The sequence below is a fragment of the Podarcis raffonei genome, chromosome 5, assembly GCF_027172205.1.
Source record: "Podarcis raffonei isolate rPodRaf1 chromosome 5, rPodRaf1.pri, whole genome shotgun sequence".
Lineage (NCBI taxonomy): Eukaryota > Metazoa > Chordata > Lepidosauria > Squamata > Lacertidae > Podarcis > Podarcis raffonei.
Window position 1 is genome coordinate 80,430,541 of NC_070606.1, and position 17,991 is coordinate 80,448,531.

At 45.0% G+C, this 17,991-nt stretch overlaps 1 protein-coding gene across 1 annotated transcript in view; it reads left to right on the forward strand.

Annotated features, from left to right (window-relative positions):
* The window catches only part of KCNAB1 (potassium voltage-gated channel subfamily A regulatory beta subunit 1), a 160,832-nt gene that overhangs the window by 95,817 nt on the left and 47,024 nt on the right, over window positions 1-17,991 (forward strand). Inside the window, exon 3 of the mRNA XM_053390342.1 lies at window positions 17,692-17,729. Within this exon, the coding sequence (XP_053246317.1) occupies window positions 17,692-17,729 (38 nt within the window). The remainder of the gene's footprint in view (window positions 1-17,691; window positions 17,730-17,991) is intronic.

A 17,991-nucleotide genomic window follows, 5' to 3' on the forward strand; every position in this document is an offset into this window, starting at 1 on the left:
AGCAGCCCCGGGCCAGAATTCGCCGGCTACACAACCCGCAAACATGAACTGTCGGCCCACAAGGGGTGCCTGTTATGGGGAAGCAGGGTCGTTGTTCCCCAGCCCCTCCGCAAAAGGGTCCTCACAGCCCTACACGAGACACACCCAGGGGTAGTAAGAATGAAGGCCCTTGCCAGGAGTTATGTGTGGTGGCCGGGGATCGACGGAGAGATAGAGGCCTGGGTCAAACACTGCCAGGCCTGCCAAGAATCCCGCCCAGATCCCCCAAGGGCCCCAGTCCAGTCCTGGGAGTCCGCCCGAGCACCATGGTCACGCCTGCATGTGGACTTCGCTGGCCCCTTTCAGGGGAAAACATTCTTCATAGTGGTGGACTCCTACACCAAATGTCTGGAAGTCGCACTGGTACCGTCCACTTCTACGTCTGCAGCCATCCGGGTACTACACAGGCTGTTTGCAACCCACGGGCTCCCTGACACTCTCGTCTCAGACAACGGGACTGCATTTACGTCAGGAGAATTCCAAACCTTCACAGCGCAGAACGCCATCCGCCACATCCGTTCGGCGCCATTCCATCCTGCCACCAATGGCCAAGCAGAACGCATGGTGCGGACCACCAAGGACACCCTTCGCCGCATGACGCAAGGGGATTGGGAGTACCGCCTTGCCACATTCCTTCTAGCACAGCACAGCACCCCCAGCTCAACAACTGGCCGGAGCCCCGCAGAACTACTAATGGGTCGGCGCCTTGCAATCAGATTGGACCGCATTCACCCCGATAGAGCTCAGGATGAGGTAGTGGTGGGGGAAGGCAGGAACCCCCGGACCTTCGAGGCCCAGGACCCAGTGTACGCAAAGAATTTTGGGGCAGGCCCAGCATGGGTACCCGCCACAGTCACCAGGGTCACTGGCCCCGTGTCGTACGAGGTGCTAACAGATGGGGGGCAATGCTGGCGCCGCCACTGCGACCAGATACGGCGACGATTCCCGGGAGAAAACCAGGAGGAGGAAAGGTCAGAGGAGTCCCAAGGGAACAGAGGGGCAGTGAGGCCCATAGAGCAGGAGGGGCCAGCAGGAGAGGCAGAATCAGTAAATACAGAGAGGACCTGCGAGGCCGAAAGGACACCGGAACCAGAACCACGACTGAGCGAGCCGGTTGCGCCAGACCAAATAGCCCCATCACAGCCAGCATCCTTGGAACACGAGCCAGAACCTGAACCCCGGACCAGGGAACACCCCAGGCCGCAACGCACACGTAGGCCGCCAGCGTACCTCGAGGACTATGAATGCGACCTCCCGGGCAGGACTGGAACTTAGAGGGGAGGGGTGTTATGTACTGAGTTGAATAGGATCCAAACTGCAGCAGTCTGATTGGTCCTAGAACAATAGGATCCAAAAGGCAGCAGTCTGATTGGTCCTAGAACAATAGGATTCAGAATGCAGCAGTCTGATTGGTCCTAGAACAATGCAGCAGTATGATTGGTTGGCAGGAACTACCCAATCATGCTCCAGATAGAAGTGAATCCACAACCTGATTGGCTTACAGTAGAATTCCGGAATTAGCCAATCATGTGCAGCCCATTGTGTAAATAATGTATATAAAGCAGATACTTTGAGGGGACTTTCATTCATTCCTCCTCACCACTATGAGCTGAATAAAGAGCATGAAATCACTTCGCGACTCTGAGTATATTTCAACTTCCTTTTGCTGTGTGGATTTGGCATGTTAGTTGTTCTGCCAGTGCCATTGACCAGATCCTTTGGTACCACGCTTCAACTGTTAGACCTTTAGCCGTTCGCCAGCATCTGGCAGTTTCCAGATGGGCTGCTATTAGCAGAAACAGCAGCATATATTTATATACAGTGTAGGGTTGGTTGTTTTTAAATTCTCACACTGCAGCTGTTGTCCCACGCTTAGGCTTCGGTTACCTTTGAGGGAAAGATGAGGCTTGTAATGTAAATTTAATCTTTTTTCTTTCTCCTTTGAAAATAGCAAAGTTCTAGCTCTCATGGCTAGAAGGGGGGGGGAATGAAAATGTGTTGACTTAATAGCAGGAGCAGCTGGCCGGGCAGGAGGATGGCATTTGCGATATTGTGGAAGACAATTGTTATCGTGAGGAGATTAAGGTGGTGCCTAGCAATTGCCCTTCTCATGCCCAGATCATGTCTAAATCCTGAGCCGTTAAGTGGTTAATTCTGTTTATTCCACAAATAAGCAGCCTAGTTTCTCATGGGATATAAATGTGCTTGAATGTTTATCTTTAAGATAAAGATAAACATGTGCAGCTGACACCTGGAGTAAAGAGTCCTTGGAAGTTATCTGTGTTGACTTCCTGCCTAGTATTATTTAGTATTTCAACTCTGATGGGAAGTGGATGTTTTACCCAAACACAAGCTGTGGCTTACGTAACTTTGGTGAAGATGGGCCCCAAGGGCATATAAGCCCCAGTGACGGTGTTAGTGAGAACCTCTGGATGGTCTTCAGGGGTCATGCCTGTTCCTGAGAGAGTTCCCAGGAACCCAAAAAGCCAAGAGGCATGAGATCGTGACAAAGCTGTGTAACTTTGTTTGACGTACTTAATGAAATATTTAACCCTCTCTCCATTTATGTCTTCATTGTGCTCAAAACCCTAAAAGAACCATTGCCCCTTTGGCAATACACTGACCTCCCCATCACCAGCATTGCTGGGCTTACTGGGAGAGAGGGAGGCAGCCAGCGGTGAGGTCAGAGCAGTGCAAACACACCAGCAGGGCCAGTCCAGTGCTCCCAACCATGATGGGTTGCAGCTCACCAACCATCTCACAGCTTTTTCCCTGGTATGCCGCAGCTATGACAGTGAAGGGAGGTCAGATAGCAGCCACTGCCCTGACCTGCTGACCACTATGGCTCAAATCTTTACTCATGAAAAGTAGACGCAGAGTTGCTGTTATCAAAATGTAGTACATTGTCATCCAGATCTCCTGTCATTCCACATCTATTTGCCTTATAGCATTTGAATGGGCAGCTTTCTGTCACTGATGGGGGAGGTGGGCATGGGACATGGAATTGCTGATGGTGACAAATCCAGAATTGGGACTTTACAGCTGGAACAAATAGAGCTATTTGAATAGAATCATAGATCTGTAGAGTTGGAAGGGCCTCCAAGGCTAATCTAGTCCAATGGACTAGAGTTGTTTATTCTATGTGCATAGTCAAATGTGGCCTAGCAAATACATATCTTTGCTATGTGAAAACATGCACGCACACGCACACGCGTGCACACACACACATGTGCATTTTAGGCAGATACAAAGCTGTTGTGGTAAGACATTGCAAGTGGATTTTGATTTAACGGGGGGGGCGGGAGCAGCCTGCAGACCATTCCCTTCTTTTGAAAGATCTAGAATTAGGGAGATCATGGAATTTGTTGCTGTTGTTTTAAGAGATGTAAAAATATAATACAGCAGCGTAAAACTAAAGAGGCCAATTCTGCTTGATTTGCCCTTTGAAAATGAAACACATGGCTGCTTGCCATAGCAATTACTAGAAAAATAACATTCCGGAAGAAGTTCTAGCGGACAAGGAGCCTTCGATGCATGGAAAGAAAGAATTGGCAATAGGGGACTCGTACATGTCCAAGTGAATATGTGATCTTCCCCTCACAACCCACCCCAATTCACTTGCTCGTAACTTAAAATGCCTTCATGGTTCCCTTTAGCTAGCAATCAATTGGCAAATGCCAAATATTTACAGTTACTTTCTAAGCCCAGGGGCGTTTTAGTAACAACATATTTATCAGCAAGCCTGCAACAGTCTGATATTCGGGGACAGTTTGCCGCACTTGCCGCTCGGAAGAGGAAATGCTTAATCCATTAATTGTTCCAAAGAAGCTCAGTATACCGGTATATATGAACTGCTCTTACCCTGCTCTGCACCTCCAGATCTTGAGTCATACATTTTGGCTGCCGTTAACATGGGCATATGCAGAACACATGGGAGGCACGGCAGCGGCCCTTTTGAACAGCACTGTCGTGGAGTGCTTGGCACCAGATTACAACAGTCAATCACTGGATGGTCAAACAGTTATCTTGAATCAGTTTTATGGTGCTCCACTGCCTACTGAAGGGGAATATTGTTGAAGTGATGGGATTATCAACATGCCCCATATACCCCCACTTGGCCACATCAATCCGCAAAACCGCACTGTTATGAGTGACCCATAATACCTATTTCACACTTTTAAGAAATCTTTTTTAGTGTGGCAGCACCTACGCTTCAGAACTCCCTGCTTATTGGCATCCGGTAGGCTCCTTGGCTGAATTATTTTTGCTTAAAACATTTTCGTTTAGGCAGGTCTATCCAGACATATAGAAGCTACATCTGTTTTAACTCTTTTTCCTCTATTGTTGATTTTAATAATATTTTGAATGTTTTAAATACCAGTTTTGAACTGTTTTTAATCAATTTTTTTAAAGTTTTGCTTTATATATTTGTACACCACTTAGAAGGGACGCATGTGGCACTGTGGTCTAAACCACAGAGCCTAGGGCTTGCTGATCAGAAGGTCGGTGGTTCGAATCCCTGCGACAGGGTGAGCTCCCAGCTCCTGCCCACCTAGCAGTTCAAAAGCACACCAAAAAGTGCAAGTAGATAAATAGGTACCGCTCCGGCAGGAAGGTAAACAACGTTTCCATGCGCTGCTCTGGTTTCGCCAGAAGCAGCATAGTCATGCTGGCCACATGACCTGGAAACTGTCTGCGGACAAACGCCAGCTCCCTTGGCCAGTAAAGCAGGATGAGTGCCACAACCCCAGAGTCGTCCACGACTGGACCTAACAGTCAGGGGTACCTTTACCTTTACACCACTTTGAGGGTTCTTTTTTAAAAAAAACTATGAAGCAGTAATAGTACCTCTCTGTTCTGCCTTGGTCAGGCCACACCTGGAATGCCGTGTCCAGTTCTTAGCACCACAATTTAAGAAGGGTATTGACAAGTTGGAACTGGGAGCTGGGACAGAGCAATGGGAGCTCACCCCATCACGGGGATTCGAACCGCTGACCTTCTGATCGGCAGATCCAAGAGGCTCAGTGGTTTAGACCACAGCACCACCCGTGTCCTTATAACTAATATAGGACCTTTGAGGCAATTTTACCCAAGACTTCAGCACCACAAGATAGTGTCTACCCTTCCAGAAACAAAGTGATCAAAAACGTTGGAAATGACCTTATTCTCTTGCCCCCTCATGCTGGCTCCACCACCCTTAGGAATGTCTAGTGTGTGGAAAACAATATCCTTAATCCATTAATATTTCTAGCTTTTCCTTTGATGTTTAAATTGCTCTTTTATCTCTTGCCCTGGTTTCTCGGGCTTGCTGCTTTCAGTTTTGTGATACAATTCTAGGGTAGCTTTTGTTTGTTATTCCAGTCAACAGTTAGCTGTTACTTTCTCCCTGATTTGAATCAGACAAATTGCTATGCAGGATGGAAGCCCAGGCACCTACATAGATCTCTCAATTCCTGGGCATGTTTGAGTAGACAGTGTTTAGGTGAATCATAGACCATGCAGGATTAAACCTTCAATATTTGCTGGAATACTCTAGAGATATTTCATAGGAGTACTGAAGTGATTGTTTTTAGTCTAATTGGCAGTCATTAGAGAAACGCATTAAAGTTGCTACCAGGCTGTCAGTATTTTGCAGGAGGAATTCAGGCACATACTGGAAATGTAGGTTTGTGCTATTCAAGTGGATTAAAGGTTTGTCACTTTGCACAACAAATCCAGGTGCAGTTTTTTAAAAAAATACAGTGGTATCTCAGTTTACGAACTTAATCCATTCCAGAACTCTGTTCTTAAACCGAAACCATTCTTAAACCAAGGCGTGCTTTCCCTAATGAGGCCTCCCGCCACCGGTGCCCTTCCACCATTCGGATTCCGTTCTTTGACTGAGGTAAAGTTCTCAAACTGGGACACTATTTCCACTTTTGAGGAGTTTGTAAACCGAATTGTTCTTAAACCGGACTGTTCTTAAACCGAGGTACCACTGTAATAAGAATCATCTGGTTTTTATAGTTAAGAAAGCGACCAGGGAATGCACTAAAAGTGTTGGGTCAGGATGAATGCTTGTCGTCATGGAAGCGTCCCACAAATAAATCAGAACAAATGTTCAATAAAGACTGGACATAAGCTTGCATATACACCATGCCATTGAAGCACATTCAAAACACATCATTCCCCTCACATAAAGAATCCTGTGGGAACTGTAGTCTGTTCCAATGGTAAAGCATGAAACTCTTAATCTCAGTTTTGTGGGTTCAAGCCCCACATTAGCCAAAAAGATTCCTGCATTGCAGGGGGTTTTGACTAGGTAGCTCTTGTGGTCCCCCTTCCAACTCTACAATTCTATGATTCTATGTATGCTGGGAGTTGAATGGTAAGCTATAGCTCCCAGGATGAGTGTTAAGCTGTAGTAACCAGTGCTGTGTACATTAGGCCACGATGTGGGTGGAGCCTCAGTCCAAACCTCAGTGTAAGCTTTGCCAGATTGGAACCAAATGGTAAAAGGTCTGAAGTTTCTAACCTTTGCCCATGAGAAGAAGAGGGAGTGCTCCCACTGCCAATCCATGGTTTACCATTATTTCTGAATATGTAATTATCAATATTTTGAAAGAAATCTCCAGAAGGCAAGTGGATGAGAAATAAAATGGCAGTTTGGTGCCCAGCTGCAGTGATTTCCTGCATCCATAGAATTTCTACCACAGTGTCCTAAGTTGTTGTTGAACTCCAACCCCCATCATCCTCAGTCAGCTTGGTCCATGGACAAGAATGATGGGAGTTGTAGTTCTGGAACTTCTGGAATGCCACTGTCAGCCAGAGCAGACAATACTGTGGTAGGTGGACCAATAGTTTGATACCTGCATTTGGCTGTTTTGTATGTTCCTAAGTAAACATCTGTTTTCACTGCCTGGTACCTAGATAAGTGACAGCTCCTCCACTAGCAGATAAAGCAATTCAAAAATTGGAAATAATATGCTCATATGCTTGGCTCTTTGTGCTTTGGGATTTTCATCTCCCAGTGTTTACAAGTTACCTCTGCCTATGAGGTTTAAAGCACTTGCATGTAAACATTTTCAGGTTTCCTCGGTTGCTTTGGTAACATGTCATTTTTGAAAGACTCATAATGGAGAAATTACTGGAAGGCTGAAATGGCTTAATGCGAAGGATTGCAAGAGATTTCAAGGACGGTGAAGCAGCCCCTGAAAGTAATATTTGAAAGTGGCGAGCATGAGCTCTGTCAATGGTTTCTTAGGCACCCTCCTTAAATCCTTAAAATGGGCTCCAGTCAGTGTTTGGTTGGGTTTATCACAAGCCTTCCACAGACACACTCCCCAGCTGTTTCATTGCTTCCAGCTAAGCTACCCAGAAAACCAGGGAGCTGATGTGACTGGATTCTTTGTTTGCTTGTTTATATGCCACCCATCTGACTGGGTTTCCCCAGCCACACTGGGCGGCTTCCAACAAATTAAAACACACTAGGACATCAAATATTAAAAACTTCACTTGGGCAGGGCTGTCTTCAGATGTCTTCTAAAAGTCAGATAGTTGTTTATTTCCTTGACATCTGAAGGCAGGGTGTTCCACAGGGAGGGCGCCACTACCGAGAAGGCCCTCTGCCTGGTTCCCTGTAACCTCACTTCTCACAATGGGGGAACTTGCCAGAAGGCCCTCGGAGCTGGAGTTCAGCGTCTGGGCTGAATGATGGGTGTGGAGAAACTCCTTCAGGTATATAGGGCCAAAGCTGTTTAGGGCTTTATTCAAAATGCTTCACATACATTTAGCAATCTCCACAACTGCTGGTGGTTGTTCATTATCACAAATGTGTCAAATGTACATTTTCGGATTTTAAAAGTATGTTTAGAAATGTGCCCATTGAGATAGGATACATATATTTATGGGGAGGGTGGAAAAAAATGAGATGGACTGGGTATATGAATCAATAGATGAGAAACTGACACAGTCCAGAAATAGACTGATCCGCCTGTCCCTACAGGGGTGGCATTTGAACGCTGGAGTTTCTAGCTCAAATCTTAGTTTCTTAGCTGCAGTATGGTACGCTAGCTTTCACCTAATGCACAACCTCCTGCATATGTCAATGCACAAATAAATTAAAATGCATCAAAATGCATAAGCATAAATAAAGGTCAAATAAATGTTCCAACAACAAACTGGCTTGTATGAGGGGACCGTGGACAAATTTATAAAATACACAGAGAGGCTAGTTTTACTCAAGAATGTAACTAATGATCAACTCTATTTCCCCAAGTACCAAAGCTTAACTATGCAGCTGAATATTGGAATTAACAGAGTGAATCATATTAGCATTGTGAATCTGCCTTTCTCCAGTGCTAGAGTAAATAGCAGGCATTAGTTAGAGAGACTGTACCCATCAGGAACATGCAGGTGCAGAATACTTCCAACATTCATGTTTATCTCCAAATGCTTTGGTATTTTGGCAACTTGCTTCCCCCTTCTCCTATCTTCAGTAGGACCATATGTTCTGCTATTCATACATTCTTATCTTAAATCCACAAAGTGTGCCCATTATTACTTTTTCCTTGTTCTTCCTTTGTGCCTCTGCACCCAAACAGTAAGTCACCCTAAACCTTTTGAAATGTGCAGCGATATTTAACAAGGTCAGTCGGAAGGTTTCTTCATAAAGTTAGCAATACCATTTTAATTCACCCATTTAACAGTGAAAACCATTAAGGCTTTGAAATGTGATTTTCTTTCCTGGATTGTTATTTAGCCAGGCAGGTTAGTTGGTTTTGTGAGTTGACACCACTAATATTTCCTTTTCCATTTTTATCTTCTTTGGGTCTTTGTTTTTGCCAAGGTTTTCTGAGATGCTTGGTGAGTCTGCAAGGAATTTTATGGTCGCCTCTTTTCACATGCCATGGTAGACTATGGTTCATGTCTTACTGGCAATGAACAGATCACTCCTACTGTTGTAAATAAAAATTGCCCTTTTCCCTTATGGGGTATCCAAGAGCCCATATAGAGTCCTTACATAGGTTCCCTATTGGTAGAAGAGAATAACAGAGGCCAACCAGAGAATATTGAGAAGCAAAGCAGCTAGTAAGCTTGATCTTTATTGATCTGTTGCAACAGGGCGCTCCCCTCACACGCAGGAGAGGAGGAGGACCCAGAAAAATGGTGTGCAAGGCCTTATAAAGACTTTTGAAATTGCCACCCTGTAGATCAAGACCACCCCCAGAAACATCATGCATACATTACAGAAGGGGTGTAACCTAAGACCACCCCTCAGATACATCATGCATACATCACAAAAAGGCAGTCTTAAAACAGAAATTTGAATGTTGTTTTTCTCCTCTCGTTTATTTCCTGTCTGGCAGGTTCCTTGATTGGATTTCTTGGGGAGCCTGGCCAGTCTTTTGTAGTGATAAATACTTATTCAAACACAGACATACCCTTAAGACAGGATTTGTGAAGGAAAAGACAATGGGGAGGCTTTTCCAGTTTGACCTTGCAGAGAAAACATTTGCTCAGTTTAGGAATCAAAATGGTTCCAGGTTGGCCTTCCTGTGCTGATCTATGTACGTGCGGTTATGAATATTGCCATATATCTAAGACCATAAAATTCCTATCGCACTACTTTGTTCCTCATCTTGTGAACGCAGGAGCTGCAAGCCAAGTAACTTGGCGTGTCAAGAGGTGTGAGCACAGAATCATGCTTTCTTTTCCCAGAAACAAACCATGATCTGGAGTCAAGGTTTGTTGTTGGCTTCCTAGGCTGGGGCTGCATGGGTGTGCCAGAGGAACCAATCCTGTGCTCCTCCTGGTGTATGTTAACGGAGAAATCTGAGGGCTCCCTTGGACAAAAAAACAAGGACACCAGCCAGGAATACTAGAGCAAAACAGCAGCCAGTAGGCTTGGTCTTTAATAATAATAATAATAATAATAAATTTTATTTATATCCCGCCCTCCCCAGCCGAAGACTGTTGCAACAGGACTCCCACCTGCCACAAGGTGGAACAAGATGGAAGCCCCAAACAAAAGAGAACCCAAACTTTTATTAGCTGCTAATCCCCATGTTACATTCCCCCCCCCCAACTACATCACTAATACATCATGGTTACATCATGAAAGGGGAGGTCTGGTGGCAGTAATCTGAGCATCCTGGACCCTGCCCCATGGTTCTCCTTGCTCTCCACCAAACACCCATCAAGTGTAACAAAAGAGATATTTACATTTCCCTGTTTCCCAGCCAATAATAATAATAATAATAATAATAATAATAATAATAATTTATTATTTCTACCCCGCCCATCTGGCTGAGTTTCCCCAGCCACTCTGGGCGGCTTCCAATCAAGTGTTAAAAACAATACAACATTAAATATTAAAAACTTCCCTAAATAGGGCTGCCTTCAGATGTCTTTTAAAGAGAAGATAGCTGCTTATTTCCTTCACATCTGAAGGGAAGGCGTTCCACAGGGCATTCCACAAGTTAATCACACCCTTTTGTCTTCATCTGGGTTTTTTTATTTCTGGAATGGCTACCTGTCTGGCACTCAGGTATCAGGAGGCCAGGAATTATCACTCAGGCAGAGGGGCTGCTGAGTAGCTGAGCTCACATGTCTATATGAATTTCTGAAGTTTTCCCATTGAGCCAGTACATAGATACATTTATCAGTGAATTGTTACATTTGGTATCGTGCAGCAGAGGCCCTTTGAATAGATAGGAAGAAACTGTGATGAAGTGTTTTGTGGGGACAAATCGCAAAAGTCACAAAAGTGATTGTGCTGATTTTGGTAGTGGGCTGCATGTGCATGATATCTGCTGGAGGGGCAACTCCCCCCTCCAACCTATACATAAATTCCTGCAACATGTACACAGCCCCAACCTCTCTTTTCTTTTTTTAAAAAATATATTTATTAAAGTTTTCAAATTTAATACAATAAAAAAGAGTCAAAAAGAAAAAAGAAAAAAAGTTTAAAAACACATAAAGTTCACAATGCTTATTTTCCAATAACATATTTCCCTGACCTCCTCATACCTCCCCTTCTTGTATTCCAATTCAAATTGTTAGTTCAGCAAATCCTTATCCGTTATTTTTAACCTATTTCTATACCCCTTTTTTTCCCCCATATCGCTCACAACATTACAGCTAAAAAACCCCTTAATTTCTGTCCAACACCATTCAACATTCATTAATTTTACAATATTTCTGTAAATAGTCCTTGAATTTCTTCCAATCTTCTTCCGCCGACTCTTCTCCCTGGTCACGGATTCTGCCAGTCATTTCTGCCAATCCCATGCAGTCAATCATCTTCATCTGCCATTCTTCCAGAGTGGGTAAATCTTGCGTCTTCCAATACTTTGCGATGAGTATTCTTGCTGCTGTTGTAGCGTATATAAAGAAAGTTCTATCCTTTTTTAACACCAATTGGCCGACCATGCCCAAGAGAAAGGCCTCTGGTTTCTTCACAAAGTGGTATATTTAAATACCTTTTTCAATTCATTATAGATCATTTCCCAGAAAGCCTTAATCCTAAGGCACGTCCACCAAAGGTGAAAGAATGTACCTTCATTTTCTTTGCATTTCCAACATTTATTATCAGGCAAATGGTAAATTTTTGCAAGCTTGACTGGGGTCATGTACCACCTGTATATCATTTTCATAATATTTTCTCTTAAGGCATTACATGCCGTAAATTTCATACCGGTGGTCCACAACTGTTCCCAGTCCTCAAACATAATGTTATGTCCAACATCTTGTGCCCATTTAATCATTGCAGATTTGACCATCTCATCCTGAGTGTTCCATTTCAACAGCAAGTTATACATTTTTGACATAATCTTAGTTTTGGGTTCTAACAGTTCTGTTTCCAATTTAGATTTTTCCACCTGGAAGCCGACTTTCTTATCTAAATTGTAAGCTCCATTATCTGGTAATAATGAAGCCAATCTCGCACTTTATCTTTTAATTTCTCAAAAACCCCGTCCCATTCCGAAGCCTTTAAAAAGGCTCCTTCGCAGCTGGGGGGGGGCGCAAATGGTGCCCGCCGAGTCTCCAAGTTCACAGGCTTCACCGCCTGTGATTTTTTCGGGTCCCCGCTTCGCCGCAGTGGCAAGACCCAGTCCCGCGGAGCCGATTCCCTCCGGAGCTCAGAGGGAATCCGCCATTAGTCGCTGGCGCTGACCGGAAGTCCACAGCCCCAACCTCTCTTGGTGCCCTGCCCATTCAGGTAAGCAGCAGCTGTCATAGGTAGGGCAGTGGCACTGTGCTTTTCTGCCAGCCTCCTAATCCCAAACTACTGATTTTTGAAAAGACTGGGGAGGTCATGATCACTGCCAGCCCTAACATTAGGTAAAGTTGAAGCCATTGCCCCAGGTAGCAGATACTGGAGGTTGTGCTGTCAGCCCCATGGCTGCTGCTCCTGAGCCCTCCAACCATTCCCCTCTTTTGGAGGAGAGAGCTGTGCATGCCACATGACCTGGTCTGGCTCTGGTGAAAATACTCTCCCATCGCCAGTGTTCAAGTAAGATGGAGCTGCCCATCGGGTCAGCTTTTGTGCTGAAATGAGAGAGGTCACTATCTTGTTCTTTGCTTAGGTGGCAAAAAGTCTTCAACCAGCCCTGAGCATTATTTGATCAAAATGGGGGACAGGGTAGGAGTCAGGCAGCGGGGCTCATTTTATTAAGCCTTTCCAACTATCTGATAATGTACATATTAACTCATATGCATTTCTGAGTGAGACATGTTTGGGGCCGCTTTGAGGCTGTGATTGAATCAAAGTGACACGGTAACTAGGTGATAAAGAGCATGGGGTGATTTTTAAATTTCCCATTTTTTCACACTACAGCACCCTGTCTTCTGCATCATGATGTGCAAACTCAAGTGATGGTGACAGAAGCAAAGGCTGTTTGAGCTCTTACTCATCTGTGGTATTTTTCAGCTTTAGGTATTTGACGAACAAGAGCAGAGCAAATCTTCTGAATGAAGATCTTTATCTCAATTGGCATCTGTATTGGATTTGAATTGATTTTATACATGAGCTGTTTAAACTGTATATGAATCTTTTAAATTGTTTTTATATATCTGCAATTGTTTTAACTGGTTTTTATATATGTTAACTGTTGTGTGGATAGATGATAGATAGGTAGGTAGATAGATAGATAGATAGATAGATAGATAGATAGATAGATGATAGATAGATAGATGATAGATAGATAGATAGATAGATAGATAGATAGATACCGTATTTTTCGCTCCATAAGACGCACCTAGTTTTTAGAGGGGGAAAGCAAGAAAAAAAATATTCTGCACAGAGCATGTAAGCGGCTCTTGCTTTTCTTGCTTTAAACTCTTCTGTCCCTCCTCCTGTTTTGCTGAGAAGCCAGCAGAGCAAGCTGCGCAGCTCTCGCTGAAGCCAGCAGAGCAAGAGTGATAGCTGCGCAGCGCCTCTTGGTCTGCTGGCTTCCCAGCAAAGCGGGATGAGGGATGAAAGGGAGCCCTTACAAGGGAACGTTGAGCAGAGCCTGACAGCGGCTCTTGCTGGCTTTTCCGGGAGGTGTGGGAAGGGACAGAGGGCAACCCGTCAGTCCCTTCTCCCTCCTTGGGGTAAAGCCCCCAAAGCCGCACACATGCTCCGCGCGGCTCTTTAAAGGGAGCGCTGAGCAGAGCCTCCTGCCTGCATTCGCTCCATAAGATGCACACACTTTTCCGCTTACTTTTTAGGAAGGAAAAAGTGCGTCTTATGGAGCGAAGAATACGGTAGGTAGATAGATAGATCAAACAGCAAGAGAATTACTAGCATATTGCATACCTGTAAAGGAAAGAATACCCCTTAACAAATGACTAGGGCACTGGTTGGCAAGCTTGAACAACAGAATGCACAACTTTGTCTCAAGTTTCAAAATCGTCAAAAAAAAATACTTGCTTCAGGTGAGAGATTGTGTGTGATAAGACTTTTTAAAGAGCAAAAACAGATTTAAAATAATAAAGAGAATTAAGAAAAATAGTATTCTTCTACATTGCAGACATGTTCATTTTAAAACTCATTCTCACACTCACTTTTCACTACCAGGGAGGTTGCTGAGTTAATCCATTACTGGAAAACAAACACAGAACCTTTAAAGATTAACAGAATGATTGTGCCATTAGCTGTTGCGAACTTTGTGTGATCTTGCACAGCTCTCACTCATTCTCATGAGGCTTAGACGGGAGAACTTCTCAGTGGATGGTGACCTTAATGTTTGATGAGAGGTTTCAGAAATCTCGAAACTCATCTTGACACCATGAAGCAAGAGTTACATCTAGTATTAAGGTTAACTATGTATTCCCCTTCACACATGATTGCAATATTGCGGTCAAGAGAAGAGGGCTGTGTCTGCTGATCCTGCCCCTATTGCCACATCTATGCTGACCTCCCCTCACCCCATTTACTATTTGGGGGACACAAGGGAACCCTGCTCTGTACATGTAGGCTTTCCCCCAAATGTAGATCCCTGATTGCACACGGCTGCTCATCACATACATCAATTTCAGTTTTTCTCTGTTTCTCATTTTTCCTAATCATAAGTTCAGTTTGCCACCTTTCCACATCAGTTTGCAAACTTTTGTGGGGAGGACATCCTCATTAACATTAATCTACATTCCAGAACGCATTTTTCTTAAGACACAGTATTTTTGTATACAATTTTGCCCAAAATATCCCCCCCCCCAGCATTTCTCCCTATTACAATGCATTGCTGTTATTTTCACCAATTCTTAGGCACACTTTATTCTAACATATACACTTTTGTATGTTGGGGGGTTTTATGGGGGGGGTTATATGCATCACAAAATTCAGAGAAATGTGAATTTCTGAAAATAGCTGTCTTTCAAAGAATTCTAGAGTTGGAAGTGACCCTGAGGATCATCTCGTCTAAACCCTTGCAATGCAGGAAAGTGCAGCTGTCCCATGAGGCAGTGGTTTTGAACCAGTGTGCCGTGACACCCTGGGGTGCCTTGAATGATATTCAGGGGTGCCGCAGGCAACACTGGCCTCTGTCCCTCTTTCCTTGCCTCCTTCCTCTGATGCCCTCTCGCATCTCTGCCTCCCAAAGGCTTGCACAGCTGTTTGTTGCACCAGCCATGGCTATAAGCTCCACAGTGACCTCTCTTTGTGGTGGGGAGGGGAGGAAAGCCAGTGTGGTGTGGTGATTAAGAGCGATAGACTCATAACCTGGTGAACCGGGTTCGCGTCTCCGCTCCTCCACATGCAGCTGCTGGGTGACCTTGGGCTAGTCACACTTCTCTGAAGTCTCTCAGCCCCACTCACCTCACAGAGTGTTTGTTGTGGGGGAGGAAGGGAAAGGAGAATGTTAGCCGCTTTGAGACTCCTTCGGGTAGTGATAAAGTGGGATATCAAATCCAAACTCTTCTTCTTCTTCAGAGACCAGGGATGGCAGCAGCAGCTGCCCAGAGGACTCCCAAGGAGAGAGGAAAGGAGAAGCAGCTGAGGGAACACTCCACAAGGGTTTGAAAAGGGTGAGAGGTTGCCAGCTCTGCAGGCAAAGGGTGACATAACTGGGCTCCTGAGCCCCACCGGGGTGCCACAGTAAGAATGCAGTTGGTCAAGGGAGCCGTGGACTCAAAAAAGGTTGAAAACCTCTGCCATAAGGGGATCGAACCTGCAACCTTCATGTTACCAATGCCATGCTCTAACCAACTGAGTTTCAATTCACATAATGGTTTAGGAAGTGCACATTGGGTAGGTTCTCACTGAAAGGCAAGCCGCACCAAGTTTATCCACCATTGCTGTACTCCCCACCACAGTACAGTATGTGGCTGGTGGGGGGGGGGCGCATAGCTGACAACCTTTCCTTTTTTGCAGAAATTTCCCTTATTTCAGCGCCGTTTCTTGCTGCTTCCCGCTGCTATCCCGGAGTGTTAGATATCCCGTAGACCAGCGGTTCTCAACCTGTGGGTCCCCAGATGTCGTTGGACTACAACTCCCATCATTCCTGAGCTCTGGCCTTGCTAGCTAGCGGTGATGGGAGTTGTAGTTCAACAACATCTGGGGACCCACAGGTTGAGAAAGGCTGCCGTAGACTGTCTCTGGGACAGGTGAGGCTGCTGATCCCTTATTTTCAAATCCAAAAGTTGACAGCTATGGGGGGGGCAGGAAAGACACAACAGGCAGCAATTGGCTTCCAGCTGCCCCTGCCAGAGAATGAGGCTCTCATGAAGAACTTCTATCTTTCTCTATTGCTTAAGCCTGAGCGTGGGGCTTTGTCGGGTGAGTGTGTATGGGCCTGCCCTTCTCCCTTGCCTGTTTATCAACGTATATATTTTTTCTCCACAGTGCCTGAATAGGTTTAATGTTGCCTACAATGCAATGATATGCATAATCCAAGCTCTAGTTGGGTTTTTCAAATCCCAGGGTATTATCTCTCTACAGCTGGTGGCAATGAGCGCTGGCAGGAACTATGCATCGTCATGACATCCTTCTCTCTCTACTAGCTGAGTTATCGGATACAAAATCATACTCCCCCCCCCCACCTACCAGAGTAAAATTAATCTGTAATGGCTGATGGCAGATCTAGCGGCACATACAGAAGCCAGCTGTGTAACTGCTACAAGTATGTTCTTGAAGTTTTCACTCACATAAACTGACCAATAGGGCTCTGTGACTCAATCCTTAAAAGGTAAAGGGACCCCTGACCCTTAGGTCCAGTCGTGACCGACTCCGGAATTGCGGCACTCATCTCGCTTTATTGGCCGAGGGAGCCGGCGTACAGCTTCCGAGTCATGTGGCCAGCATGACTAAGCTGCTTCTGGCGAACCAGAGCAGTGCACGGAAACGCCATTTACCTTCCTGCCAGAGCGGTACCTATTTATCTACTTGCACTTTGACGTGCTTTTGAACTGCTAGATTGGCAGGAGCAGGGACTGAACAACGGGAGCTCACCCCGTCACGGAGATTCGAACCGCTGACCTTCTGATCGGCAAGTCCTAGGCTCTGTGGTTTAACCGTCTTCTGACCTTTTAGACTACAACATCCATGACCTCAATGTGCTGTTGGGAGCTGACTGGGTGCTGGCTGGGACTGAGGGATGTTGTACTCCAAAACATTCAGAGGTTGCTATGAAGGGGAAGGCTTGCTTCTGCACTCTCTCACCTGCAAGTAAACCCCATTGAACTCAATGGGGTTTGCTCCTAAGAAGGCATGTAGAGGACTGCGCTGCAAACTGAATTAAGCGAGCTTGACTTGTGCCTATTCAGAAATTCTGCGCAGAGCAGTTAATGTGGGAACTGTCATGTGGAGCAGATGTCTGATCAAATCTAGCTTCTAGCTGCACTATGGGCTCTTTTTCATACTGACTTACCCATAATTGCTAACAGGAGCGGTGCATTCACTGACAGTAATCTCTTCCTATCGAAACATTTCATCCATGTCCTATTCAGAAAGGAGAAATCCCTACCTAGCTATGACAAGGCTGTTTAAGTAACGGAAGCCCGGCCACTGTCGCTTGTCAGGCAATTAAATTGAAAGCATTCAACATCCTTGGAGTACATTCTCATTAGGAAAGAGCTCGTCGAACAAATCAGCTTGGGGAGATTCTCTGAGGGAAAGTTTCCTAATTATTATGTGTTTCATATATTAAAGGAAAGCCCTAAAGAGTAACAAATCACTGTGTTTCTTCCTAGGGACGTGGGTCACGTTTGGAGGTCAAATTTCAGACGAGGTAAGCAAAGTTTCATTTAACTACAACTTGCCAAAAAAAAGAGAGATTTGGCTGCGTCTTATTTCTTATATGTCGTTTTAATTAAAAGGCAAACTGCAGATGACAGAATGTACAGAGTCCATTCGGGCAACAGGAATGATCATACATAAAAGAAAAGGGATTTGTGCTTTTCATGCACTTCAAAACATCTTTTCAGAACCTGGAATTTAATGGACAGCACCTCGGGCATTAAATGGCTCTGCGATCCAATTAAAATACCTTT